We start from the raw sequence: 23,162 nt of genomic DNA on the forward strand, positions 1-23,162 counted from the left end.
TTAGTGGCAGTGTCATATTGTTTTTTTTTTTATATTATTATTATTTTTGTCTATCTGTGCCAAGTCTTCCTTATATTCCTTCTCTTTTATTCGTTTTCTTAACTTTGTCCTTAGTATATTACAGTTTACAAAAACTGTGTGGCAATCCCTGCGCTCAGATCTCCGTAGCCCTGCGTTCGGCTCCTGGCTTCACGCTTCTGTCCGTCGCCTCCGGCGTCCGGCGAGGGTTCGAGTGCTGAAGGTGGAGAATTCGGCCAGCCCGCTTCAGGACGGCCCTTCTGAGCAGGATGTACACCCACGGGTCCAGAACCTGGTTCCAGGAGGCCAGACGGAGGCCCAGCAGCACCAGCCTCTCGGCCCCGCCCTCCTCGTGCCCTGAGCCGCGATGGAGCCGCAGCAGTGATGTCATGATGATTATCTAAAAATAAATAAATAAATAAAAACATTGAATTTTATTAGTACGTTCTCTGACATTTTGGAGGAGTCCAAATAATCCCGCAATAATCATTCCCCTGACCTTTCACAAAAACAGAGACGGTTGGCTTTTTAGAATTGGATGTTGCCCGAAATGCCCCTCCCTCTCACCAGGAAAGGACTCCAGCAGAGGCAGGACACCACCGTGATGGCTGCCAGTTGACTCATCATCTCTATGTCCAGCCAGCGAGACGTCCGGGACCTCGAAGACTCGGACAGAGACGACGTCGCGGAACCAGAGCTCCATCCCGCTCGTCTCCTGCCGCCGCCACCATCACCGCCCCCTCTGGAGGTGCCCAGGCGGCGTTGGAGCAGGGCCGCCCCGCTCAGGGTGTTGCAGAGCAGGGACAGGCCGAGCGCCGCGAGCCCCAGGCTGGAGAAGAGCAGGCCCAGTCCGGTGGAGCCGCGGGTCCCGTTCGCATGCAGGGGCAGGAAGCACCAGGTGCCGGGAAACTGAGGGACGTAGCGCACGCCGCCGGTGCCGTCCAGCACGGGCACCAGCGCCAGCAGCAGCGCGAGGCCACACAGCATCAACACAGCAGCGCGGGCGTGGCCGGGTGTCGCCACCCTGGCGTGTAGGAGGGGTCTGCTGATGCCAAGGCAGCGCTCCATGGCCATGGCCCCGCCCAGGAGCAGTGGGCTCAGTCCAAAGTAGACCATGCAGGCACCGAAGAGTTGGCACAGCGGCCCCCCTGCCGCGGGGCCGATGCCGAGGCCCCTGCGCTGGCGCGCGTGGAGCTTCATGGCCAGGGCCCCAGGGATCAGGTGGGCGCCGAGATCGTGGAGAAGGAGGGCGGACGCCAGCTGCAGGTAGGGCCGGGCTCTAGTGCCACGGAGGCGCTTTCCGGCGCGCGCCCGACCCACAATGACCAGCGCCATCAGGTTAGACAGCGCCCCGGTTACCATGGTGATGCAGGACATGCCCAGAGGGGGGGCGGGGAGTTGGGGTGGGGACGTAGAGTTGGGCGGAGCCAGTGGGAGGTTCCAGTGGGAAGGGGAGGGGCTTGCAGCGGGGGAGGGGTCAAAGTCCCGACTGTCAGACGCAGACGGGACAATCGTCGTCATAGCGATGAGTCAGCCCCTTCGGGAAGAAGAGACAAAAACAGGTTCCGTTTGCTCATCACTTTACTCATTTCCCCTTTCAGGGAATGTTCCAGAACTCATAATGGTTTAAAATTCCGACAGTGAGACTAATTCAGATTTTTTTTGTTCTTTACAGGTCTGTCCATGGTATGAATTGTTGCCTCATGAATTTCTATTTGAGAAGAAAATTAACCAAGTTGCTCCCAGGGCGCCTGTCATGGCTGCCCACTGCTCACCAAGGGTGATGGTTAAAAGCAGAGGACACATTTCACTGTGTGCACCGTGTGCTGCGCTGCAGTGTTTCATGACGACAATCACTTCACTTTCACTTCAGTTTTACTATACTGAATATATACTGTACGTATACTAAAGCGACTAGATGGAATAAACGCACCAGTGACGGCTGCGTCTGTGTGGCGGGCATGAAGCCTGTACATTTAATGTGGCCTCTGAGACCAGATCTGCGGTCTCGGGCTCGGTATGTCCCCTCGGGTGAGATCTCGTCTGATGGGCTGGCGAATTAGACGCTTTTACGGCTGGAAATTAGCAACCGTTCGGGCAGAGGACAGATATTTGAAGGCTGTGCGGGGATCTCTGAGGACTCACTGTGCTGTAGGCAAAAAGTGGACAAGAGCGTAGCGTCCCAGTGGGACGTTGAGAAGACGCATCCCAGACGGCAGCAGCTGAACACGGGAATACGGCCGAGGTCGAATGAGGTTTTGAAGTGAAGTGATTGTCACTTGTGATACGCAGCAGCACAGCACACGGTGCACACAGTGAAATTTGTCCTCTGCATTTAACCGTCACCCTGAGTGAGCAGTGGGCGGCCATGACAGGCGCCCGGGGAGCAGTGTGTGGGGACGGTGCTTTGCTCAGTGGCACCTTGACGGATCGGGACTCGAACCGGCAACCTTCTGATTGCGGGGCCGCTTCATTAACCGCTTTTTTAAAAATATTTTTTGACCGATAAGTGTAATATTACTGACGGCTGGTTTCATATTCTGCGTCCTCATCGTCCACTTGCCCAACTTCGGTTGAGAGGACGTTATGCGTGGCAGGTAACTGGCGCCGGTCCCGCCTCACGATCACTCCTTTCCCTGGAGCACTAGAAGCTCTTGACTGACGCGGCACCTGATTGCCGATGTACTCTCGCCGGCACCAACATTAAACGCGCCTTTAGAGAGTAAGGTCTCCGAGGCTTTCAGGCCTTTTGATGGACTCCCTGCTCGCGAGGCGAGTTTGCCGAGCGCCGTACCGTTCCATGCACGTCCGTTAAGTCGGCAAGGAGATAATTAGCGCTTTACCGTATCAGCTTAGTGCCAGGATCACATTTCATTTGATAAAAACAACGAGCCGCACAAATCAAGGACGAGGACGCTGGGGCCCAAACCTTGATTTTCCAGATTTTGACAATGAAATTGAGCAACACCGGAAAGGATTGTCACGTATTGCCGAGTTCATACCGTCCGTAATTTGCCGGAAGCCATAGTTGGGGTGTAGGCCCTGACCCGGGCGATTGGGTGAGACATGAGGGACGGACACGAGTGGAAGAGCACCATGTGGGACGTGGTGACCCGCCCGCTTCCATACGAAGCCACTGTCAGCGCTTATTTCATTACCGATTGGAGTTTATGACTGAAAAGTCTTTCGTTTCTCGGTCTATTGATAATAAAGCATTTCAAATATCTGTCTTCATGGCACACGGTCGCTTTCATACGTTTAGGAACGCGCCGTTACTACAACTGAGCGTATTAAAGCCACAGTCGCCATTTTCCTCGTTGATTCTACATGCAAGTCGCAGCTCATCTTGCGCATTATACAACCTGCCCGGCTGAAACCGAATAACACGCCTGAGAGTGCGAGAACGAAGCGAGAACGTCCGTTGGAGCATTTCCAGATCTGCTGTCACGATGACAAAATGCCGTTCCACCGAGGGGAGGCGGTGCAAGACGAGCTAGGACCTCCTGGTGGACTTTCTGTCACGGCCAGCATCGAAGTTCCTTGCAGGTCCGTACTCTTGTCCATATCTCCTGGTTCCGACTTCATATGCTCACCTGCTGCCTTGTTTACATTTACGGCACTTACCAGACGGCCACATTATCCAGAGCGACTTACAATCAGTAGTTCCAGGGACAGTCCCCCGTCTGGAGACACTCAGGGACACGATGGTAGTAAGTGGGGTTTGAACCCGGGTCTTCTGGTTCACAGGCGAGTGTGTTACACGCTAGGCCGCTGCCACATTAGACTTGTCCTGCTTTAATGGCTGCTTTAATCGCTCTCATGGCTGATTTGAGTTCAAATAAGAAGATTCGTTTGAGAAGTAAAAAATAAGAAGAGAAGAGTCAAAAAGTAAAGGATTCAGAGTTTAGTTGTGTTTGGTCCGTAAACGACCCCGTCCGCCGGCTGGACGTGTCACATGGCGGCCGATTTAGTCCTAATTTCGCTTCTGCTCCGGTAAACAGAGGCGACAATCTGCCGAATCGGACGCGGAGCGCCTCTCCACCCGCTCGTTCCGCCGGCTTGGCCGACTCCCACGTCAACTAATCGGCAGGCCAACGACCTGCATCAGCAGAGCGATGTGCCGCCGTAACGACCGCCGCTCGCCGCCACGTTGGGCCGATTCTGCCATGCAAATGAGGATCTGCCGCGGGCGTCCAGGCCAGGCTGGGGGTGAAGCCAAAGGTCCGAAACTTCGTCCAACCCAACCCAGTCGCGTCTCATCTACAATTCTGTTCTGTTTTTTGTACGTGGGCATAAGAGAGCGATTTTCCATGCGCGCTTATGACCCTAAATTATTGTCCCTCTGTTGGGATTTTGCCTTTTTGCTTCTGTGGGAATTAAAAATGAAGAGAACCAAATTGGCGAAGATGATTCACAAAAAAAATACATACAGTTCGGTGTATAGAGAGGTTTGGGTTTAGGATTTTCTTGTTACTTGGCTGTAATTAGACATTTATAATGCAGAAAGGACACTATTATTATAACGGTCATAGGTTTATATGTCATTTTTAATTTTTTATTGCAATTTTCTGTGGTCGTGAGGACCTTAGGAAAAGTTACGGACTCACACACGTGCAAGGACCATGACATGTTCCACGTTCCATGTAGTTACTGCATTAATAACACGTAATAACCCACTGAGCGTACGAGAGAAGGAACGTGAGGAACCTACCTGGGCTCTGCCGGGGAACGCTGTCTAATCCGTCCGATTCCTGCAGCTCCGTTCCTCCAGCAGACGGATCTGCGTCCTCGTCCTACAGGTGGAGGGTCTCCTCACTCGGCGGCTCTCTCGCTCCGCATCACCTCCTTTCATCCCTGCACCCGTCCCTCCCTCCACATCCGCCCAGCCTCCATTGTCTTCTGGCCTGTGGCTTGATTGAATAATTCTGTTAGAGTAAATGAGACAAATCATCTGTGCAGGAATTAAATCAGTTCATTCACCACGTCTGGCCGATCCTGAAAATGAACTCGTGTAAATGCACACGATGCCAACGATGCCGACTAATCGCACCAGACGAGAGTCCTAACAAAGGATGACAATTCGTCTCCTTACTTACCGGGTACTTACTTCTGAAGCTACTCAGTAACCGGGACAAGGATGGACAATGGACGTTACAAATCACGAATGAGGACTGAATATGTGATGAATATTTTAATTTGGACGTCATTCACTATTTGTTCCACACATACTTACTAAGATGGAGCCATTTTGAAGAATTCAATGGCAGAAGCATATTTAGTATTTGTGGTAGCAGGAGAATGTGAAGTATGTTTGATGAATCTGCCTGTTTTGAATTATTACATAACCTCATGTGTGTCTTTTCATAGTCGCGTGTCTTGAGTTTCGTTAGAAAGACCATAAATGAGTAGGTGTGTTCAAACTTTTGACTGGTGGTGTAGGTTGCCTGCATATTACATCAGAACGATTCTTTAGATAATCGATTATATTATAGATTAATAGATTAATCATCCAATGGCAACCAGGGTCAGATCACAGTACTAACATACTAGCTAGCCTACAGTGATTGATAATTAAGAATAATTTACATTATTTTACAATACATTGAGCAGAACTTTCGGATACATGTATTGTACTATGTTCACTAACAACATTTTTATTGAGTGTCGTTGCTATGCGACGTCAGTCGGTTTATTTTCTAGTCCTAAAACAGCACTGCGTCGTGATCACGAAATCAGCCAATCACAACGCGAGCTCTGGATCAATCGAACCAGGCCATTTGAGACTGTGCTTCTAGAACCAAAAAAGTTGTGCCAGATGATTCGACCATTTTTCAGACGTTTTAACGAATTTTATAAAGAATTTATTTATTTGTTTACAAAGGTACCAACTCTGGAAAACAAATAGTACACAAGCCATGCAGGGAAAAAGTGCAGTTTTCTTTTCTTTATTATTTTATTAAAAATGGCTTTCAAATACATGTTTGCTCTTCAAATGTGACTTTTTAAATGCAAGTATTTTTTTTTTCAATAACATTAACAAAAAAAAAAAAATACTGATATCAGTACTGAAAGTGCATTTGAATAATCATGCTGAAATGTGTGCATTTGTGTGGCTGGCTTACTTTCTTCGGCCCAACTTGTGAATAATGAAGCAGAAGAGCCAGGATCATGGCTGGTGTTTTACAGCAATGTGGGGACAGGACAGACCCACCAGAGTCAATTTGTTCAATTTGCAGCCAGAGATAAGAGTCTTGAAGCAAGGACCGCCCCCTCAGCTGGAAGCCCCGCCCCTTTGCGCAGCCGCTGTTGCTCAGATCTTCCAACTAATACTGCCAATCGCTCCATTGCCTAAAGAAGTCAATCCTTATAATTATATTGTACAATTTTAGTACAATATTTTACAGTTTTTGGGTTGAAGTGAAACATGGCAGATATCAGCATTAAAAAAATAACGGTAAGAACAAGATTTTCCACATGGAAATATATTTCAGACACGCTAACTGATGTGAAAATTAGCTTATGGGGATTGGTGGGGCCAGAAATAAAAATGTACAACAGCCATCCAGCAGGGGCGCTAGTCCTGTGGGGGCAACATTCATTGTTTATGCTGATTGATATGAGTCCGGAATTTTATTATTTAACTCCATTTTGAAACCAAACAAGAAATTATACCTGTTTGGGGGCATGGGGGAAGTCTTAATGAACTATTAATTAATGAGACAACTTTTCCAGCTATTCCAATCCGACGGGTTATTTCCATACAGCCTACTACAGGTCTGTTAACAATTATGTACTGAAAAATATTTCACAGACAAAGTCAACCTAGAGCAGTAAAGGTCGATAATACCACAACAACAATAACGAATAAAACTTCTAGAACCATTCATTTGTTTTCAATATGAACTCAATCAAGCAATTATGTGACTAGGTAGAAGGTTTGCAAATGTAATTATTGTCTGTGCAAAACTGTAATTGGGTATTAGTTTTAATAATAATTGGAATAATAACTCCTCTTATTCATTATTACGGTGCGCAGCTGGTTGGTGCTACCTAGTACCTTCAGTGACTCCCCGACTGAACCTGGTTCTAATGTGTCTCGGCATGTTCACATTTCTCAATTTACTCTCAACTCCACCCATTTATACTACTCGTGTATTTTAGTTCATCTTTTTAAACTAATTATAGTGATAGAAACTAGCTTATTGTGACCTTTTTGTGCTTTTGTATTTTTGTGACCCTGAAACCAGATACTGTTCAGGTGTCATTGTCACTGTGTGTGTGTGTGTGTGTGTGTGTGTGTGTGTGTGTGTGCAAACTGCTTGGCCGGAGCGCTGCTGGACTGAACACACATGCAGGCTCCCGCACCTTCATGTTTTCGCTTCATTTTGAGGTCTATGACCCCCCGGCCGTGACACCGACCAGGGCAACCAGACCGGTTCATATTGGAGCTGGAATGTCTGTCAGTCTAGAACATTCGTTTAGGCTGCTTCACTGAAGAAGAATAAGAAGCCAAAAAAATAATAATAATAATTTCTCCAATATACGAACATTTTCTTAACCTTCCGATTACCAATTCCCATAATACACTCTGGACCAATAATTTACGTAGCAACTCTTTGTTAAGTTGTCCGTCCATGACAAACAGGAAAGGGACCCTTGGTTCTGTTAAGACAGAGGACGTTCTAGAAGAGTTCAGAATTTTCCTACCGCTCGATAAAACATTTTAACATTCCAGGAATTCCAAACCAGTTTATCTGTTGCAAAAAAAAAATAAAAAATCTAGCACAGAGGTTGCATGGCTCTTGCAAAGCATTGTGGGACTTGAGAGATCCTCTTATAACTGTGACTCTCCGGTACTCTGGACGCTCCTCAGGGGCTGTGGGAACAATTCAGAGGTCAGAATGAGAAAAAAAACATGTAATACTGACAGTGTATGTCAATGTTTTACACATATGTATTATACATTTGGTTTATTTCAACATTTTAGTAAATCGTAAAATATACTTCAACATTATATATACACACACACACACACACACACACACACACGTGTAACCCACCTGCTGGTAGTTGCTGGATTGGTTGGTGCTGAACTCTGAATATCTCTTCTTCTGTGGGGTGCGGAGGCTGTTGAGGAACTTGCCGTACTCCTCTCTCACCTGAGGGGGGCGACAAAGAGCAACACATGGCCAGGCTACGGCGGCTGGATCCATCTTTTAAGGTCTCCAGGTCGCTGCACGTGAAGTGAACGCCGCACACGTTTCTCTTTCTTGCCCAAAGGGAATGAAGGCAAACAAAACCATTCTGATGCGCATCCTGCTCGTATTTTACTGTCTATGGCGAATCTGCATATTCAATTCCAAAAACCCCTGTGGATGTTGGCAATGGGTGGTGATAGGACATTTCGTCGTGGTTTTATTGGTCCAGGCGCCGTTACAGCCGTGAATAGACACCGCATTGCTTTTTAAAAAACGGACTTTCGCAGTGTGGCTGCCTCAGCCCTCGGCTAATTGCCGATATTAGACCGAATGGTAAATGCCAGTGTCGTTACCCAGTCAGGGAGATTAGTGCAAAAATGTGGGTGCTTTAGTACCTAATGCGTTTAACTTTATAGCTGACGGTGCAGCGGTTTAACAGATTCGTGCGGCGGTAGCGTCCCGGGGGTGGGGGGTAGGCGGGAGGGACTCACGGCTTTGGACAGCAGGCAGTGCATGAAGAAGATGAGCGCCCCCTGCAGGCTGTTGAGCAGGGTGAAGAGGTACGCCATCGCCGTCGTGCCCCGCTCCTGGAACAAGAAGCAGCCGAACACCCACATGCCCCCCAGCACGCAGAGCTGGGCCACGGCCGTCACGGTGAAGCCCCTGCAGAGCAAAACCAGAGCACTCCTGTTGTCTAATTCTGTGTGTGTGTGTGTGTGTGTGTGTGTGTGTGTGTGTGTGAGCGTTTCATGGCATTTGTGTGTGTTCAGCATGTTCAGCATGAGACGATGGCAGGCACATGACAAACATGACATTCTCCACTGACTGCAGACAGACCTTAACGGTTATTACCACACACACACACACACACACATGGAGACAGATGAATGGCGGTTTATACTCTTCACGCGACGTGCTGCTAGAATGCTCCTCAGAGAACCATTCATGCTGGTAGTATACCCTCCCAGTGTCGTGTCCCTCCCCCTCCCTCAGTTCCGTTCTCAACGCGCGGGGCTCATAAACGCGCTTTATTGCGAACGGGGGCGGGATTTCACTGCCACCGGCCGTCTTGCGTCACTCACTTGACTTTCTTCAGGCTGGAGAGCTCGGGGTTGAGGCTGGACAGCTTCTCCGCCAGCTTCCAGACCGTGATGATGAAGAAGCAGGCGTTGAGGAAGACTATGACGCACACGGGGCCGAAGAAGCTCCAGATGAAGCCCCCTTCCAGAGAGAGCCAGCAGCTGAGGATCACAACCACACACACACACACACACATGATCAGCAGCTGGGAACTTACAGGACCTGAGAATGGCCATCATCATCCACAGCACGGTCTGTCACGTTCATGGTAGAAGAAGACTGGTGGTAAAAACCAGGTGGTGAAGTTTCATTTCGTTGCCGTTTTGTTAACAGGCAACATCTGCTTCCCTCGACTAGAAGTTCACAGATCAAACGAATGGGATTTCAGGGACAAAAAAAAGAAAGAAAACGGGGCCATTGCCAGAAGAAACGGCAGCGGCTCTTTCTTTGTGCGTTTTCCCCGGATCTTGCGTGCCAGAGATGAGTGACGGGAGGCAACGTGCATGTCAATTTCACTCCATTTCGGAAACTGATGCTGGTTTCTGCCCAAGTAAAACAACCAGTGAAAAACAAGACTATGATGGTTTTTAAAAGACGCTTCAAACACGTTGTAGAAATTGGCTCTGGTTGAGGGTGATATGCTGGTTTTATTGTGTATAAAAAGACTTGCATTGAATTTTTTTAAACGTTCAAAGTTGAAAACGTTGAAAAAACATTGTTTATTACTTTCTGTCATAGCCAGAGTTTTCGGGGTGCTCCGGATTCGATGTTCCTTGTGCATGTTCATGATGCCACGAATGTGTTTACATGTTATAGTCGTTAAGACGGGAGGCCTGTCTTAATATTAGTTTTAGTCCAGTCTTTTCGTCAAGCGGTCTTTTTAGCCTTTAGTCTTAGGCATTTTAGTCTAGTCGAGTTTCAGTCGACTAAAAGTCTGAGCATTTTAGTCTTATTTTAGTCAGTGTTATCCATGAATAATTTAGTCTACTTTTTAGTCTTCTAATTAGTATTGTAGTCTCTTTTTTTAGTAGTGCAATTCTATTTAACCCAGTCAATATAGTACAAGTACAGAGAAGAGCAGACAAAACATTTTCTTTAATTCAACCCCATTTCATAATGGAAACACGGTTATCTTATTATTATATTATTGTTGCCTTATAGACGAATATTCCAGACACGGAAGACACTCTGATTTGTTACCTGTTTTTCAACCACACATTCTGTTTTCTATTATAAAGAAAGTGCATCTACAGATCGCTTTGTCATTTTCTCTCAACTAATCCAACTAATCCTGCAAATCTAACTAATGCTGCAAAAGCATGTTGCGAAAGTGATGGCATCTGTGTGACTGGATGGGAGATACATGACCAGAATTTTAAAAAAATATTCCGTCATAAATTTCATCAACGAACACAGCACCAGTTGTGTGTAAGTGTATTCTGATTTTGTCTAGTTCTGCTCATTGCACTTTATCATGTTCTGTGTGTAGATGTTCATGTACCCAGCTTTTTATGATACGTGTTATTACCTATATAGAACGTCGGCTGTTAGACCTCAAGTTAGATTGCAGAGTGATTTGGAAGTTCATTCTAAGCAAACTACAACAACACAGACACACACACACACACACACACACTCTTACTGTGCTTTTGTGCCGTATCCAGAAGGGTTGACGCTGGCAGAGATGATGATGATGAGGAGTGGTGCTCCGTAGCCAACTGCCAGCATGTAGGCCGTCCTGAGGGTGGAGTGGAACACCAGCACCACCATCCTGTACAGCTGCACCCCCTCCAACAGCATCCAGCAGAAGGCGGCCAGGAAACAGTAATGCAGCAGCCCGGCCACGACTGCACAGCCCACCTGTACACACACACACACTGTCCATTATTACAGTCTCATTCAAAATGACGAGCTGCACAGCAGATTATTTATTGTCATTTCAGCTACATACAGTACAGGACGGTACATTGTGAAACGATACAACGTTTCTCCGGAACCCGGTGCTACATTTCAACAATTAAACAAAGTTACATACCGACATAAAGTGCACGTGTGCAACACCATCGGACTGGGCTACATAAGGTGCAAACAGGGGACACAGGCAGAGCAGGAATAACATTTAACAAATAAACATGTAGACAACAATGAGACAGGCCGCGCTAAACTAGTGAAATTAATAATAAATGTGCAAAGTAAAATAGTGCAAATACTGCTGTGCAAAATGGAACGGTGCATTGATAGATATATTAGAGACAGAAAATAATACTCAATAGCAGATAATATTACTTAATAACACCATTTTGGAACAGTCGGGCCACCTTCTTACCGGAAGTTTATTTTTGACTGTTGTTGTTTAATGAGCATTTTCAGACCATTAATGTTAAGACCAAAAAAACGTTTTTGATGGGATCAGTTTTGTAAATGTCAGGACTGGCTTCAGCTGGAGGCTAGTTTTGGTTTTTCCACTTTATTTCCCCTGTTTTCGGCCATCGCGCCGTGTTTCTTTTTTGTTTAAATAAATCATTGTTTCCAGAATGTCCCGTCTCTGCGCTTCCTTCCCCCGTCAGCTCGCCGACGTGACAGTAAAGGTGGTATTGGCCTAGCGGGTAACATGCCTATGAATCAGAAGACCCAGATACTACCCTTGTGTCCCTGAGCAAGACACTTAACCCTGAGTGTCTCTGGGGTGGGGACTGTCCCTGTAACTACTGATTGTAAATCAGACCCCCTGACTGTATGACATGAACAGGCATGGAACAGGGGTGTATGTTGCTGCCATCTCTGCATGGGTTCCATCAGTCCAGGGTATCTGTGCTTCTAAAGGACCCACACACACATACACACCTGGTTCTGGGTGCTGGTGATCCCACAGAGGAAGATGAGGTCGGCGAAGAAGAGGCACAGGGACAGGTGGAGATGGATGGTGGTGCGCGTGCTATGGATGGTGCGGCAGAACTTAAAGGTGATGATGCACACCGCCAGGCAGACGAGAGACACCGTCAGGCCCACCCACGTGATCAGATGCAGCTCAAACGTGTCCTGGTCAGAGAAGGAGAGAGGCCGACAGTGAACAACAGACATTCAGAAGATCCCACTGCTGGCAGCTGGGACATTTAGCAGCGAAAAGATGTTCCGGAGACTAAACCCCTTTGGCATTTTTTTGCCAAAACAGGCGGGCGCGAGGACGGCCACCCGGAAGGATTTACATATACGGCATTTATCAGACGCCCTGATCCAGAGCGACTTACAATCAGTAGTTACAGGGACAGTCCCCCCCTGGAGACACTCAGGGTTAAGTGTCTTGCTCAGGGACACAATGGTAGTAAGTGGGGTTTGAACCTGGGTCTTCTGGTTCATGGGCCAGTTTGTTACCCACTAGGCTACTACCACCCTACCACCCTTTGTTGCTGCTCGCCTTGTCCCTGGATTGCCTACTGCTTAGCGCCGACCTGGCATTTTCTGGACTTTTGGATTTGTCCTTGTCCGTCGTCCGTTTTGGTCTCAATGCTTCAGACAGCTCGCCTGCCCTCCAACACCCTCAGCTCAATTTGTTCTGGACCTCGCCGTTGCAGACCATCTGATTTTAATGATGGATATTTTAAAACACGTATGTAAGTTGCATGCATAATGCTGCATAAATGCATAATGCATAAATGCATAATGTTGCATGCATAATGCTGCATAAATGAAAATGTATGATTTAGGAGAAGACGCGGTCAGTACGGCATGAAAAGAGCACCGTAACATGGGTGTGGAGTTGTGTTTGGCATGTGAATTTCTGCCTCCTGTGCTACTGGGTTTTATATCTGTAAATGTTCGGTTCTGATTTAATACACTGTGGCTGTGTGTAGGCTGGTAGTAGCCTAGTGGGTAACACACTCGCCTATGAACCAGAAGACCAAGGTTCAAACCCCACTTACTACCATCGTGTCCCTGAGCAAGACACTTAACCCTGAGTGTCTCCGGGGGGGACTGTCCCTGTCACTGCTGATTGTAAGTCGCTCTGGATAAGGGCATCTATTAAATGCTGTAAATGTAAATATGGTGCACTTCACCTTGATGGGGTAGAGAGCCATGAGGACTGCGAAGCTGCTGAGATGCTGGAAGCTGCACACGGTGTGTGTGACGTTGGATTCGAGCGCCTGACAGCCATCCCTCGACCACGTGCCGTCATCCCAGAACACACAAGAGTAGTTCACCTGCTCCATCGCCCGCTCCTGTACAGACAAACAGAGGAAGGACGCGACGTCTGAAGGCTGTGAGTTTGAATCCCGGTGTGGGCGGAGTCTCTCCCTGTGTTCTCCGGTTTCATCCCGCCACCCATAGGCATGTACAGTAGGTGGATTGAAGACTCTAAGTTTACTGTAGGATTGAGAGAGTGACAGAATGGAGTGTGCCCTGTGACAGGACTAAGTTATGGAAAGTGAAAGCGAGTGGACTTTTCAGACCGAAACTCCCCTCGTGATAATAAAAAGAGGGAAGTTTTTGCTGCTCTTTGGGGACTAAAAAAATTCCGTCAGTGTATGTACAGAAGTTGGGTACAATGAACATGGTGTAATGTGGAGGTGCTTGAGGTGAAGACATTTGCCTCTACATTACTGTTCATACGTGAAAAGGATTTTTTTTTTTTGTCGTTGTGAAACACTGCAGCGCAGCACAACAGTGACAATGGAATGTGTCCTCTGTATTTAACATGATTGCCGACCGAGGAGCAAGGGACGGCACCTTGGTGGTCCAGGTTCCTGCTACGCCACCATTTAGAAATGTTTTGGATAGGAAAAGTTTGACGGTGGTAAAAATACATCAAATGGGTCAACGTCCCGACATTGTCGACATTGTAAATGACTGGAAATGTCTGCTAATGATGGAGCATCTGCATCCATGTAGAGAGGAACTTCATCAGCAGTAATGGAATGCCGAGTGTCACTTTTTAAACTCAGTTGCTCTGATTAAAGAAGCAATAAAACTGCAGATGTGGGTTCGACGACATCATTATTTCATTTCGTGTGAGACCTCTGACCTCAATATTTAGATCATCAGGTTTTGGTGAACGAGTGATCCACGGTGGCCTTGGTGTGTAAACGTGAGACTCACTTGTACGTGCCGGAAGGTGAGCGTGACCGGCTCGGGCAGGCTGGAGGTGTCGGGGTTGCTCACACACGCCGTCACCACCCTGGAGTTGATCTTGTAGGTGACCTCTGGCTCGTCTCCCTCTGGCTTCCTGGTCGCAGCCTCGAAAGATGAGTTGTCGGGCACCTCCAGGTTCTTATAGGTGACCAGCGCCGCGACAGCGAAGCCTGAGCGGCAGCAACACAACGGCTGTTCAATTGGGACTTCATTTAGGATAAGAGTTGATTTTCCTTGGAATGCATCATATTAGACAGGCCGTGCATGCACACATTGTTTCAAGACATTTTCTTGTGATAATACTGTTATAATACTGTATAATACTGTTGCACGACGTGCTAGCAATAAAACTAAATAAATCTATCTACAGTCCTCAAAAAGAGAGCATTATGTCATTTCATATAAAAGAACGATCAAATAGCTCCTTTCGCTCACAGAATATGTTTTGGTTTTGACATAAATGGTTTGTGTGTGTGTGCGTATTCGTGTGTTCGTGTTTGTGTGTTCTTGTGTGTGTGCGTATTCGTGTGTGTGTGTGTGTTCGTGTGTGTGTGTGTGTTCATGCCTGTGTGTGAGTGTGTGTGTATATTCGTGCGTGTGCGTGCGTGTGTATTCGTGTGCGCGTGTGTGTGTTCATGTGTGCGTGTGTGTTTGTATGTGTGTTCATCCGTGTGTGCGCGTGTATTCGTGTGTGTGTGTGTATGTGTGTGTGTGTGTGTATGTATGTGGGTGTGTGTGTGTGTATGTGTTAGTGTATATGTGTGTGTATGTATATATGTGTGTGTGTGTGTGTGTGTATATATGTATGTGTGTATGTGTGTGTGTATGTATGTGTGTATGTGTTAGTGTATATGTGTGTGTATGTATATATGTGTGTGTGTGTTCGTGTGTGTATATATGTGTGTGTGTGTGTGTGTGTATGTATGTGTGTGTATATATGTGTGTGTGTGTGTGTGTATGTGTGTGTGTGTGTAGTATGTGTGTGTGTATATGTGTGTGTGTGTGTGTATGTGTGTGGTGTGGTGTGTTCGTGTGGTATGTATGGTGTGTGTATATATGTGGTGTGTTGTGTGGGTGTGTGTGTGTTATATATGTGGTGGTGTGTGTGTGTGTATGTATGTGTGTGTGTATATATGTGTGTGTGTGTGTGTATGTATGTGTGTGGGTGTGGTGTTGTGTGTGTGTAGTATGGGTGTGGGTGTGTTGTGGGTGTGTGTGGTGTGTGTGTGTGTGTGTGTGTGTGTGTTGCGTGTGTGTGTGTATGTATGTGTGTGTGTGTATATATGTGTGTGTGTGTGTGTGTGTGTGTGTGTATGTATGTGTGTGTGTGTGTGTGTGTGTGTGTGTGTGTGTGTGGTGTGTGTATGTGTGTGTGTGTATATATGTGTGTGTGTGTGTGTGTGTGTGCGTGTTCGTGTGTGTGTGTATGTATGTGTGTGTGTGTGTGTGTGTGTGCGTGTTCGTGTGTGTGTGTATGTATGTGTGTGTGTGTGCGTACCTGGGTAGGGCCTGTTCCCTATGACGGTGTTCCAGCTCGTTGTTAGAGTGGCGTTCTCTGTACTGAGACGGACGTGTCCGGTGGGCGGAGTCTCGCTGCGTGACACTGCGAGTTTGGCCTCTGATTAAAGACACAGACGCCCCTGAGCATCAGTCTGTGTGAAAGCGCCTGTGCGGCGCAACTGAAAACGAGAAGAATACCCGTGTGCTCCGTCTCCATTTTGGTTCGGTCCTCCTGAAGCTGGGGCCCGATCAGCATCATGGCCTTCTCCATCATCCTCAGAAGCCCCGTCACCTCCCTGCTGGTGCCGAGTCTCCCGCCGGACACCAGCTCGTCAGTCCCACTGAGGACGTTCTGCCGGCAGACGGAGACAGCGGTTCACGGCCGACAGCGCTCGCCACCGCGGCGGCCAATCGCGTTTAAAATCACGCGCCTACCTCCAGCAGCGCCTTCCCCGTAACCTGTCCCGTCTGCTGCGTGGAGCTGCTCAGCTCCATGCAGTTCTCCTTCATCTGCGCCCACAGCCGGTCCAGACCCGGGACGGTCTGAGGGACACAAGAACACGCCGCAATAAGACAGGGGTCGTCAGGGTGGTAGTAGCCTAGCGGGGGACACACTCGCCTACGAACCAGAAGACCCAGGTTCAAACCCCACTTACCACCATTGTGTCCCTGAGCAAGACACTTGACCCTGAGTGTCTCCAGGGGGGGACTGTCCCTGTAACCACTGGCATATTTACATTTACAGCATTTATCAAACGCCCTTATCCAGAGCGACTTACAATCAGTAGTTTCAGGGGACAGTCCCCCTGGAGCAACTTAGGGTTAAGTGTCTTGCTCAGGGACACGATGGTAGTAAGTGGGATTTGAACCCTGGGCCTTCTGGTTCACAGGCGAGTGTCTTACCCACCCTACTGATTGTAAGTCGCTCTGGATAAGGGCGTCTGGTAAATGCTGTAAATGTAAATGTCATCATCGTGTCCCTGAGCAAGACACTTGACCCTGAGTGTCTCCAGGGGGGGACTGTCCCTGTAACTACTGCTTGTACGTGCCGGAATGTGAGGGAACGGTCTGTACCTGCTCCAGCGTGCCTCCCGCATCGTATCCGTCGCATCTGAGTTCTGAAAGCACCAGGTCACATCATGGTCAAAGGTCGCAGGTCACGCCCACGGTGCGACAGGTGCGAAATTCTTACCCGTGCACATGGTCCGGGTGTTGCCGTAGTTACTGTATCCGGGCCGACAGAGGCAAACGTAGCTGCCCGGCGCGTTGCTGCAGTTGTGGCTCCCCTCCCCGCAGATGCCGGGCCCGCCGTCCCGGCACTCGTCCACGTCTGGGCGAGACAGAAGGCCGTCAAAACGTCTCGTGGCGCGTCTTGCCACGCGAGCGGGCGCGGTTAGCGAAGGCCGTTAGCCGAGGCGGAGCGGTTAGCGGCGAGTGGTTAGTAGCGACACAACAAATGCTCTGCGCTTCAGGGTTCGGCGTTCCAGGTCCCGGTCACGGCGAGAGCGCCCTCACCTTCACATGGGGCGCTGCCGTTGCCGCGGTTACTGAACCCTGATGGACAGCTGCAGTTGAAACTGCCGGGCGTGTTTGTGCACTGGCCACGGGCGCCGCAGTCGGGGGACTTTGTGACACACTCATCCACATCTGCAGTGGGAGACACAACCGTCCACAAGCCGCTGTCACACACACACGTGCACGTACACACACACACACACACACACACACTCGCGAAAGCTCAGTGCGGCCGTGGGCCGGGGACGCCCCTAACGCTCAGGTTCCGAAAGCCAGTCCCGTGGTGGCCAATCAGGGAAGGCCAAGGGGCCACCCAGGCACCGTCCCCACACACCGGTCCCCGGGGCGCCTGTCACGGCTGCCTGCTACTCGCCACGGGGGACGAAAACCGGGCTCTGGGACCAGCGTGGCTGGCCGCACGCTTGACGTGTCCCCCGGTTCGGAACCAGAAGTGAAAAACTGACTTTCTGAACCTAAACGTTTCCACGGTGAGTGACAGTCATGTCAGTCGTTCGTGCCGCAGGTCCCTCGTCCACCCCGTAAAAGTCCCTAAAGTCAGTCAGCAGTGTAGTCAAAGAGTCGATTATTAGTGACACGTTTCCACAAGACGGGACACTTTTTTTATTTTGAGACATAAAAGCATCGGGTTGCAAAATTAGTGACAATATAGAAAATCAACCCAGCGTTAAAGTCCCCCTTTTCCACTGTGAGGGACGTCCTTATGCGAGTTAAACGAGACTCACGTTCCTCTGCTTCTCCTTGGTGAGGACCGGTTCTACGGGTCCATAACACCGTAGTGTGCAGTGGGTGGCACACCTCGCCCCTAAATCGGTAGGAAAATGGACCCTTACCAAAGCAGTCTTCGTCTCTTCCGTCCCCCCTGGCCGCGTCCCTCCTGCCGTACCCCTCGGCGCAGTCGCATCTGAAGGAGCCGAGCAGGTTGACGCACTTCTGGTTACGGAGGCACGGGCGTCGGCCTTGGCACTCGTTCACATCTGCGGGAACGGGGCGGAGTGTGAGGGAGAGAGGGAGGGCGAGCCGTACCGTATGAAGAAGATGAGGAGCTTGAGGTTGTACGTGGTGCTGGTCCCTGGACCCTCTACCCCGCCCCTCTACCTTAACACCGGGCCCCTAGACTGTTCAGTGGCTCACAGAGGTGGTCCTCACACTCTGAAAACTGGTCTCCGACCCGGTCCCACCCGTATTCGCACTGGTCTCCGCTACCTTTGCACTGGTCCATAGAGACGCCGGTGAAGTTGACGCTCCCGGATCTTGTCCCGAAGCCGTCTTGGCAGTAGCAGTAGTAGCTCCCCTGGGTGTTCCTGCATTCGGAGTGGTTCCCACACGGGGACGTGGAGCATTCGTCGAAATCTGCCAGCGGCAAGAGACATGCGTGACGGTGCGAATCGCACGAATGAGCGCGCCGCCACGCGGCCCGTTACCTGAGCAGCTGTCGTTGCCGCCTCTGCTGTATCCAGGAGGACAGTCGGCTCCACTCCGGGTCCACGAGAGAGACAGGAGGACGCCTACAAAAAGGAGTTCCACTTCATTTCTCCACTCGCAGCACCACTTTCAAATTCTCAGGCAGCGTCACTATCGAGTGGCATGCAGATGGGACCTCTGCAGGACGAAGACGTCCAGCCGCAGACGTCCGGAGCACCGGCTCCAACCTGCTCTACAGCGCCGCTTTCTCAGACAAAAGGAGACTCACAAGAAATAAACACACTTAAAAAGTCCTGAAGCACATTCTTCAGTTTGAAGGCTGTCACGTCCCTGGATGAAGGCTTCACCGTCTCCTGTGTCCCTGTTTTTTCAAGGTTTTCTTTGTGGGACGAGTTAAAACCTACCGACTCCGCCTACCATCTGACGATTTTATATAAAGAGACTTCAGACAGTGTTTGGCAGGCCAGGGTCTGCAAAGCTGGTCTACCTCTATGTACCATCCGACCTCTACAACTCATACAAAATGCAGCAGCACGACTGATCTTCAACCTTCCCAAGTTCTCCCATACCGCCCCTCTGCTACGTTCCCTCCACTGGCTCCCAGAGAATATTTACATGAACTTGTAACCTTCTTATGTATAGAAACTACAACAGAGATTGTATTCATAGTTGGGGGTCCTAGTGAACCAGAATTGATCACTTCATCGATGGTAACATGGAAAGTCACTCTGGATAAGGGCCTTCAATGTAAATGTAAATGCAAAGAGTCCTGTTGTTGACCTCATTCGTATAATTTGTGTGATAGACCCCTTCTGCCAGCCTGTGTTAGTCCATGGTTACTTGTGTGCACTTTGTTTACTTGTGTGTGTGCTCCCTACACACTTGAGTTCCCCCGCCTGGACCAGCCCAACCCTGTCGCTGATTCTCCGGTGTTATTGTGTGTATTAGCCTCACTGTAAATAAAAGTAAAAGCCTGTCCTTCTCTCTGCACCCTTGTCACGTTTTTTAGACCCTAGACTAAGCATCGTGACAAGTCATAGCGCCCTGTTTAAAGTGAAAGTGAAGTGATTGCACTGTGAAACACTGCAGCACAGCACACGGTGACACGGTGAAATTTGTCCTTGGTATTTAACCATCGCCCTTGGTGAGCAGTGGGCAGCCATGACAGGCGCCCGGGGAGCAGTGTGTGGGGACAGTGACTTGGCACCTCGGCGGTTCAGCATTCGAACCCACAACTTTCTGATTAGTAGTGATTGAAGGCCAAGTGGGTAACACACTAGCCTATGAACCAGAAGACCCAGGTTCGAACCCCACTTACTACCATAGTGTCCCTGAGCAAGACACTTAACCCTGAGTGTCTCCAGGGGGGGACTGTCCCTGTAACTACTGACTGTAAGTCACTCTGGAGAAGGGCGTCTGATAAATGCCGTTACGGGGCCGCGGAGAGGACGCTCTGGAGTCCGATTCACACTCGGCACACCACCCAGCGCTCGGCGTCTGAAGTCTCTCGGCGTGCCCGCGGCCGCCGACTGTCAGCTTCCTTCCCGGCGGCCGAGCGCCAGCTCTTGGCTCCGCCGGGAACGCACGTCAAAAGAACCATGCGAGTAACGAGAGGAAGAGGGCAGTCCCGTCTGGAGTTTTTGAAGAAAAGAACAACGACCTATTGATTGGAGTGTTAATAATGTACGGGCCGATCCAGAGCCCGAGGGGAAGGAGCTGAGGGGGATCGGATCGGGAGTTTTCGCACGGACTCTCCGATGGGACGTCCAGTGAGAGCAAACCACTTGACCGTGTGGGAAGTTGGGAGAGCAGGACAGGCCGGTCCTCCATCCGAGAGGATTACGTAATTCCAGGGTTCCCACACACAAATAGACATTTACATTTACAGCATTTACCAGACGCCCTTATCCAGAGCGGCTTACAATCAGTAGTAACAGGGACAGTCCCCCCCTGGAGACACTCAGGGTTAAGTGTCTTGCTCAGGGACACTATGGTAGTAAGTGGGGTTTGAACCTGGGTCTTCTGGTTCATAGGCTACCACCACCCTAATTGAAACTGATCATAGTTCGTTTTTGGTGATCGTTTCGACGTTTCGCTCCCAGTGTGGAGCTGAGCTGAGGTCATTTCACTTATCACCAAACTATTTGTTGAAAGTGAAATGGCGAGAGCATACAAAAGATCCCTTATCGTCCTGAAGCCACACCCACCCGGACCTGGCGAAACCAGCGAGTAAATTCGCAGGGCGGAGAGTCGTGTCGTCTGTTCTGAGGCCTGAACCAGACAAGCCCCCTTTTGTTAAAACACACACACACACACACACACACACACAGCAGTCCAATATGCAATATAAAACGTGCAGAAGGCCCGGAGCGGCTCGGTCCGGTTATAGCCGCGCCGTGTTCAGGACGTTACTCTACTCCACCGCAGCGATGTTACTTGATGGCAGTATCGTGTGTCGGGGGAAAGGGCCCCGTTGTCGAGATGTGGGAACGTGCCCGGCAGGACTTCATAACAACATTAGCCAGTTCTTGGCTGTGATGAGATTACGGAACTTCCCTGGACCAGTTCTAGCTCGTGCCGACACACTCGAAGATAACCGGATTTATGCTTTTCATGGGCCGCTTCCGCATAACACGGTAAAACAGGGCCGTGGACACACACACACACACACACACACTCCCAGGGTATCCGTGTGCTTCGAATTGGTCTGGCTGTTGTAAAACGATCCTACTTTTATTGAAATCAAACAACGGATCCAACTGTGGCTCATTTATGCTTTTTACAACGTTAAATAAACGTAACGATTTATTCATGAGGCGCATTCAAAATCAACAGCGGTTGAGCAATACTTCAGGCGGTCGGCAGAATTCAAACGGCCCTTGTGTTGCTGAAGTGTCTGTTTTGAGATGAGGAAGTATTTGTGTGACGGTAACCATAGCAACGCTGGTCAATACAGTCAGCGTGGAATCATTTACTGTCGGGCCGCAGCGGCGCTACTGTATGGTCAGCCTGTTTTTCTCACACACACACACACACACACGCATAATATGCCAAAAGTAATTAGTATTGTATCAATTTGTATTATATTTGTGTATTTAATTTGCATTAATCTGTCATAGGGAATGTAATAGAATTTTAGTGTATATGTCAGTATATATGAAACATTTATTATATATATAATACACCCACATACTCTCCTCTGTCAACCTACACCAATCTACTGACTTTTGAACATTTATCTTCCGAAAATAATGTTTCTTCAACCGATGGCCAGCAAAATGTGACCAAGCTTGTTATAATTATAGATTTTTCCAGTCATAGGAAGCTTTTCTACTCACATTAATAACCTTCAGAGCGGACAGATTCATCTCCCCGGTGGTCTACAAGCAGCACGTCTTTTTGACTATGAAATGTATGCTTTTTGTTAAAAATTACTTTCTAAAAACTGAGTGAAACTGACAGTAACTCATTTTGCTGAATGATTTCCATGATGAATTTACTGATCTATACAGCTGTTCTTGTTATGTTATATATATATTGCTCTAAATTTCAAGTACTTACTTATTATGAATTATTTTAATTAATAGCATTAATTAGGGGTGTTGGAAATGTTCAAAGCAGCTCACCATGCTGTTGGTCACTTTCCACATTTCACAACTTTCTCTTAGATGGAAGAGTCCCAAAAAAAAGTGAGCCTCTCACACACACACACACACACACACACACACACACACACACTCACATTCTGACAGAACTTGGGAGGGAGTGCATGTGAGAAGATTCTCACCATCAGCTCCTCACACTCACCCAGGACCCAGAATCCGGCTGTAGTCCCCATATCCGGCACGGAGGGAAATCCCAGACAAATCAGGGCGAGCCCCGGCGCTCAGGCGGCCATTCCAGCAGCCGGCGCGATGAATGGGGCAAAAATATCCCACGCCCGCCGGTTTCCTTCACTCCGCTTCGGCGTTTTTGTTCCCCTTTCCTCACCTCAGGGGCCTCAAAACCGGCTTCCTCTTTTTGGAACGAAAACCTCTTCTTTAAACCCCTCCGTTGTATCAGAGAACTGTAAAAGTTGGAGATTTACTCAACTTCACCACTTTTTTAAAGGATCCGGCGGCCAGCAGGTTCGATTCATTTCTCTGCCCGCCTCCCTCTTCTCGGCTTGAGCTCTGGGCTCCAGAGTTCCCCCACACAAGTCACACCCCCGAGAGACACACAAGCTGAGACGGGGCGTGTGTGTGGGTGTGTGTGTGTGTGTGTTTTAATGCATGCAGCTGC

General features: G+C 48.9%; 2 protein-coding genes across 6 annotated transcripts; both read right to left on the minus strand.

The window, feature by feature from the left end:
* Positions 1-8: 8 nt before the first annotated feature.
* LOC114785769 (prostaglandin E2 receptor EP1 subtype-like) lies at positions 9-5,820 on the minus strand. 3 transcript variants are annotated; one of them, XM_028972347.1, is made up of 3 exons: positions 4,730-5,820; positions 586-1,555; positions 9-418 (listed from the first exon to the last, which is right to left on the minus strand). In XM_028972347.1, the coding sequence occupies exons 2-3, from the start codon at positions 1,537-1,539 to the stop codon at positions 155-157; spliced, it is 1,218 nt and encodes a 405-aa protein (XP_028828180.1). In that variant the 5' UTR covers positions 1,540-1,555; positions 4,730-5,820; the 3' UTR covers positions 9-154. The 3 variants fall into 3 exon arrangements, with proteins under 3 accessions (XP_028828180.1, XP_028828182.1, XP_028828183.1); XM_028972350.1 differs by having other exon boundaries at positions 295-418; positions 518-1,555; XM_028972349.1 differs by lacking the exon at positions 4,730-5,820 and having other exon boundaries at positions 586-1,716.
* A 122-nt stretch (positions 5,821-5,942) lies between these two features.
* adgre5b.1 (adhesion G protein-coupled receptor E5b, duplicate 1) lies at positions 5,943-23,121 on the minus strand. 3 transcript variants are annotated; one of them, XM_028972152.1, is made up of 18 exons: positions 22,689-23,121; positions 18,881-18,964; positions 18,663-18,809; positions 18,290-18,433; positions 17,439-17,570; positions 17,116-17,253; positions 16,998-17,041; positions 16,359-16,466; positions 16,122-16,275; positions 15,922-16,041; positions 14,391-14,593; positions 13,352-13,513; positions 12,141-12,335; positions 10,939-11,156; positions 9,299-9,457; positions 8,708-8,879; positions 8,079-8,177; positions 5,943-7,894 (listed from the first exon to the last, which is right to left on the minus strand). In XM_028972152.1, exons 1-18 carry the CDS (start codon positions 22,717-22,719, stop codon positions 7,853-7,855), a joined length of 2,352 nt encoding a protein of 783 aa, XP_028827985.1. In that variant the 5' UTR covers positions 22,720-23,121; the 3' UTR covers positions 5,943-7,852. The 3 variants fall into 3 exon arrangements, with proteins under 3 accessions (XP_028827985.1, XP_028827986.1, XP_028827987.1); XM_028972153.1 differs by lacking the exon at positions 17,439-17,570; XM_028972154.1 differs by having other exon boundaries at positions 18,663-18,964; positions 22,624-23,120.
* Positions 23,122-23,162: the final 41 nt, after the last annotated feature.

Source organism: Denticeps clupeoides, chromosome 3 (genome assembly GCF_900700375.1).
Source record: "Denticeps clupeoides chromosome 3, fDenClu1.1, whole genome shotgun sequence".
Lineage (NCBI taxonomy): Eukaryota > Metazoa > Chordata > Actinopteri > Clupeiformes > Denticipitidae > Denticeps > Denticeps clupeoides.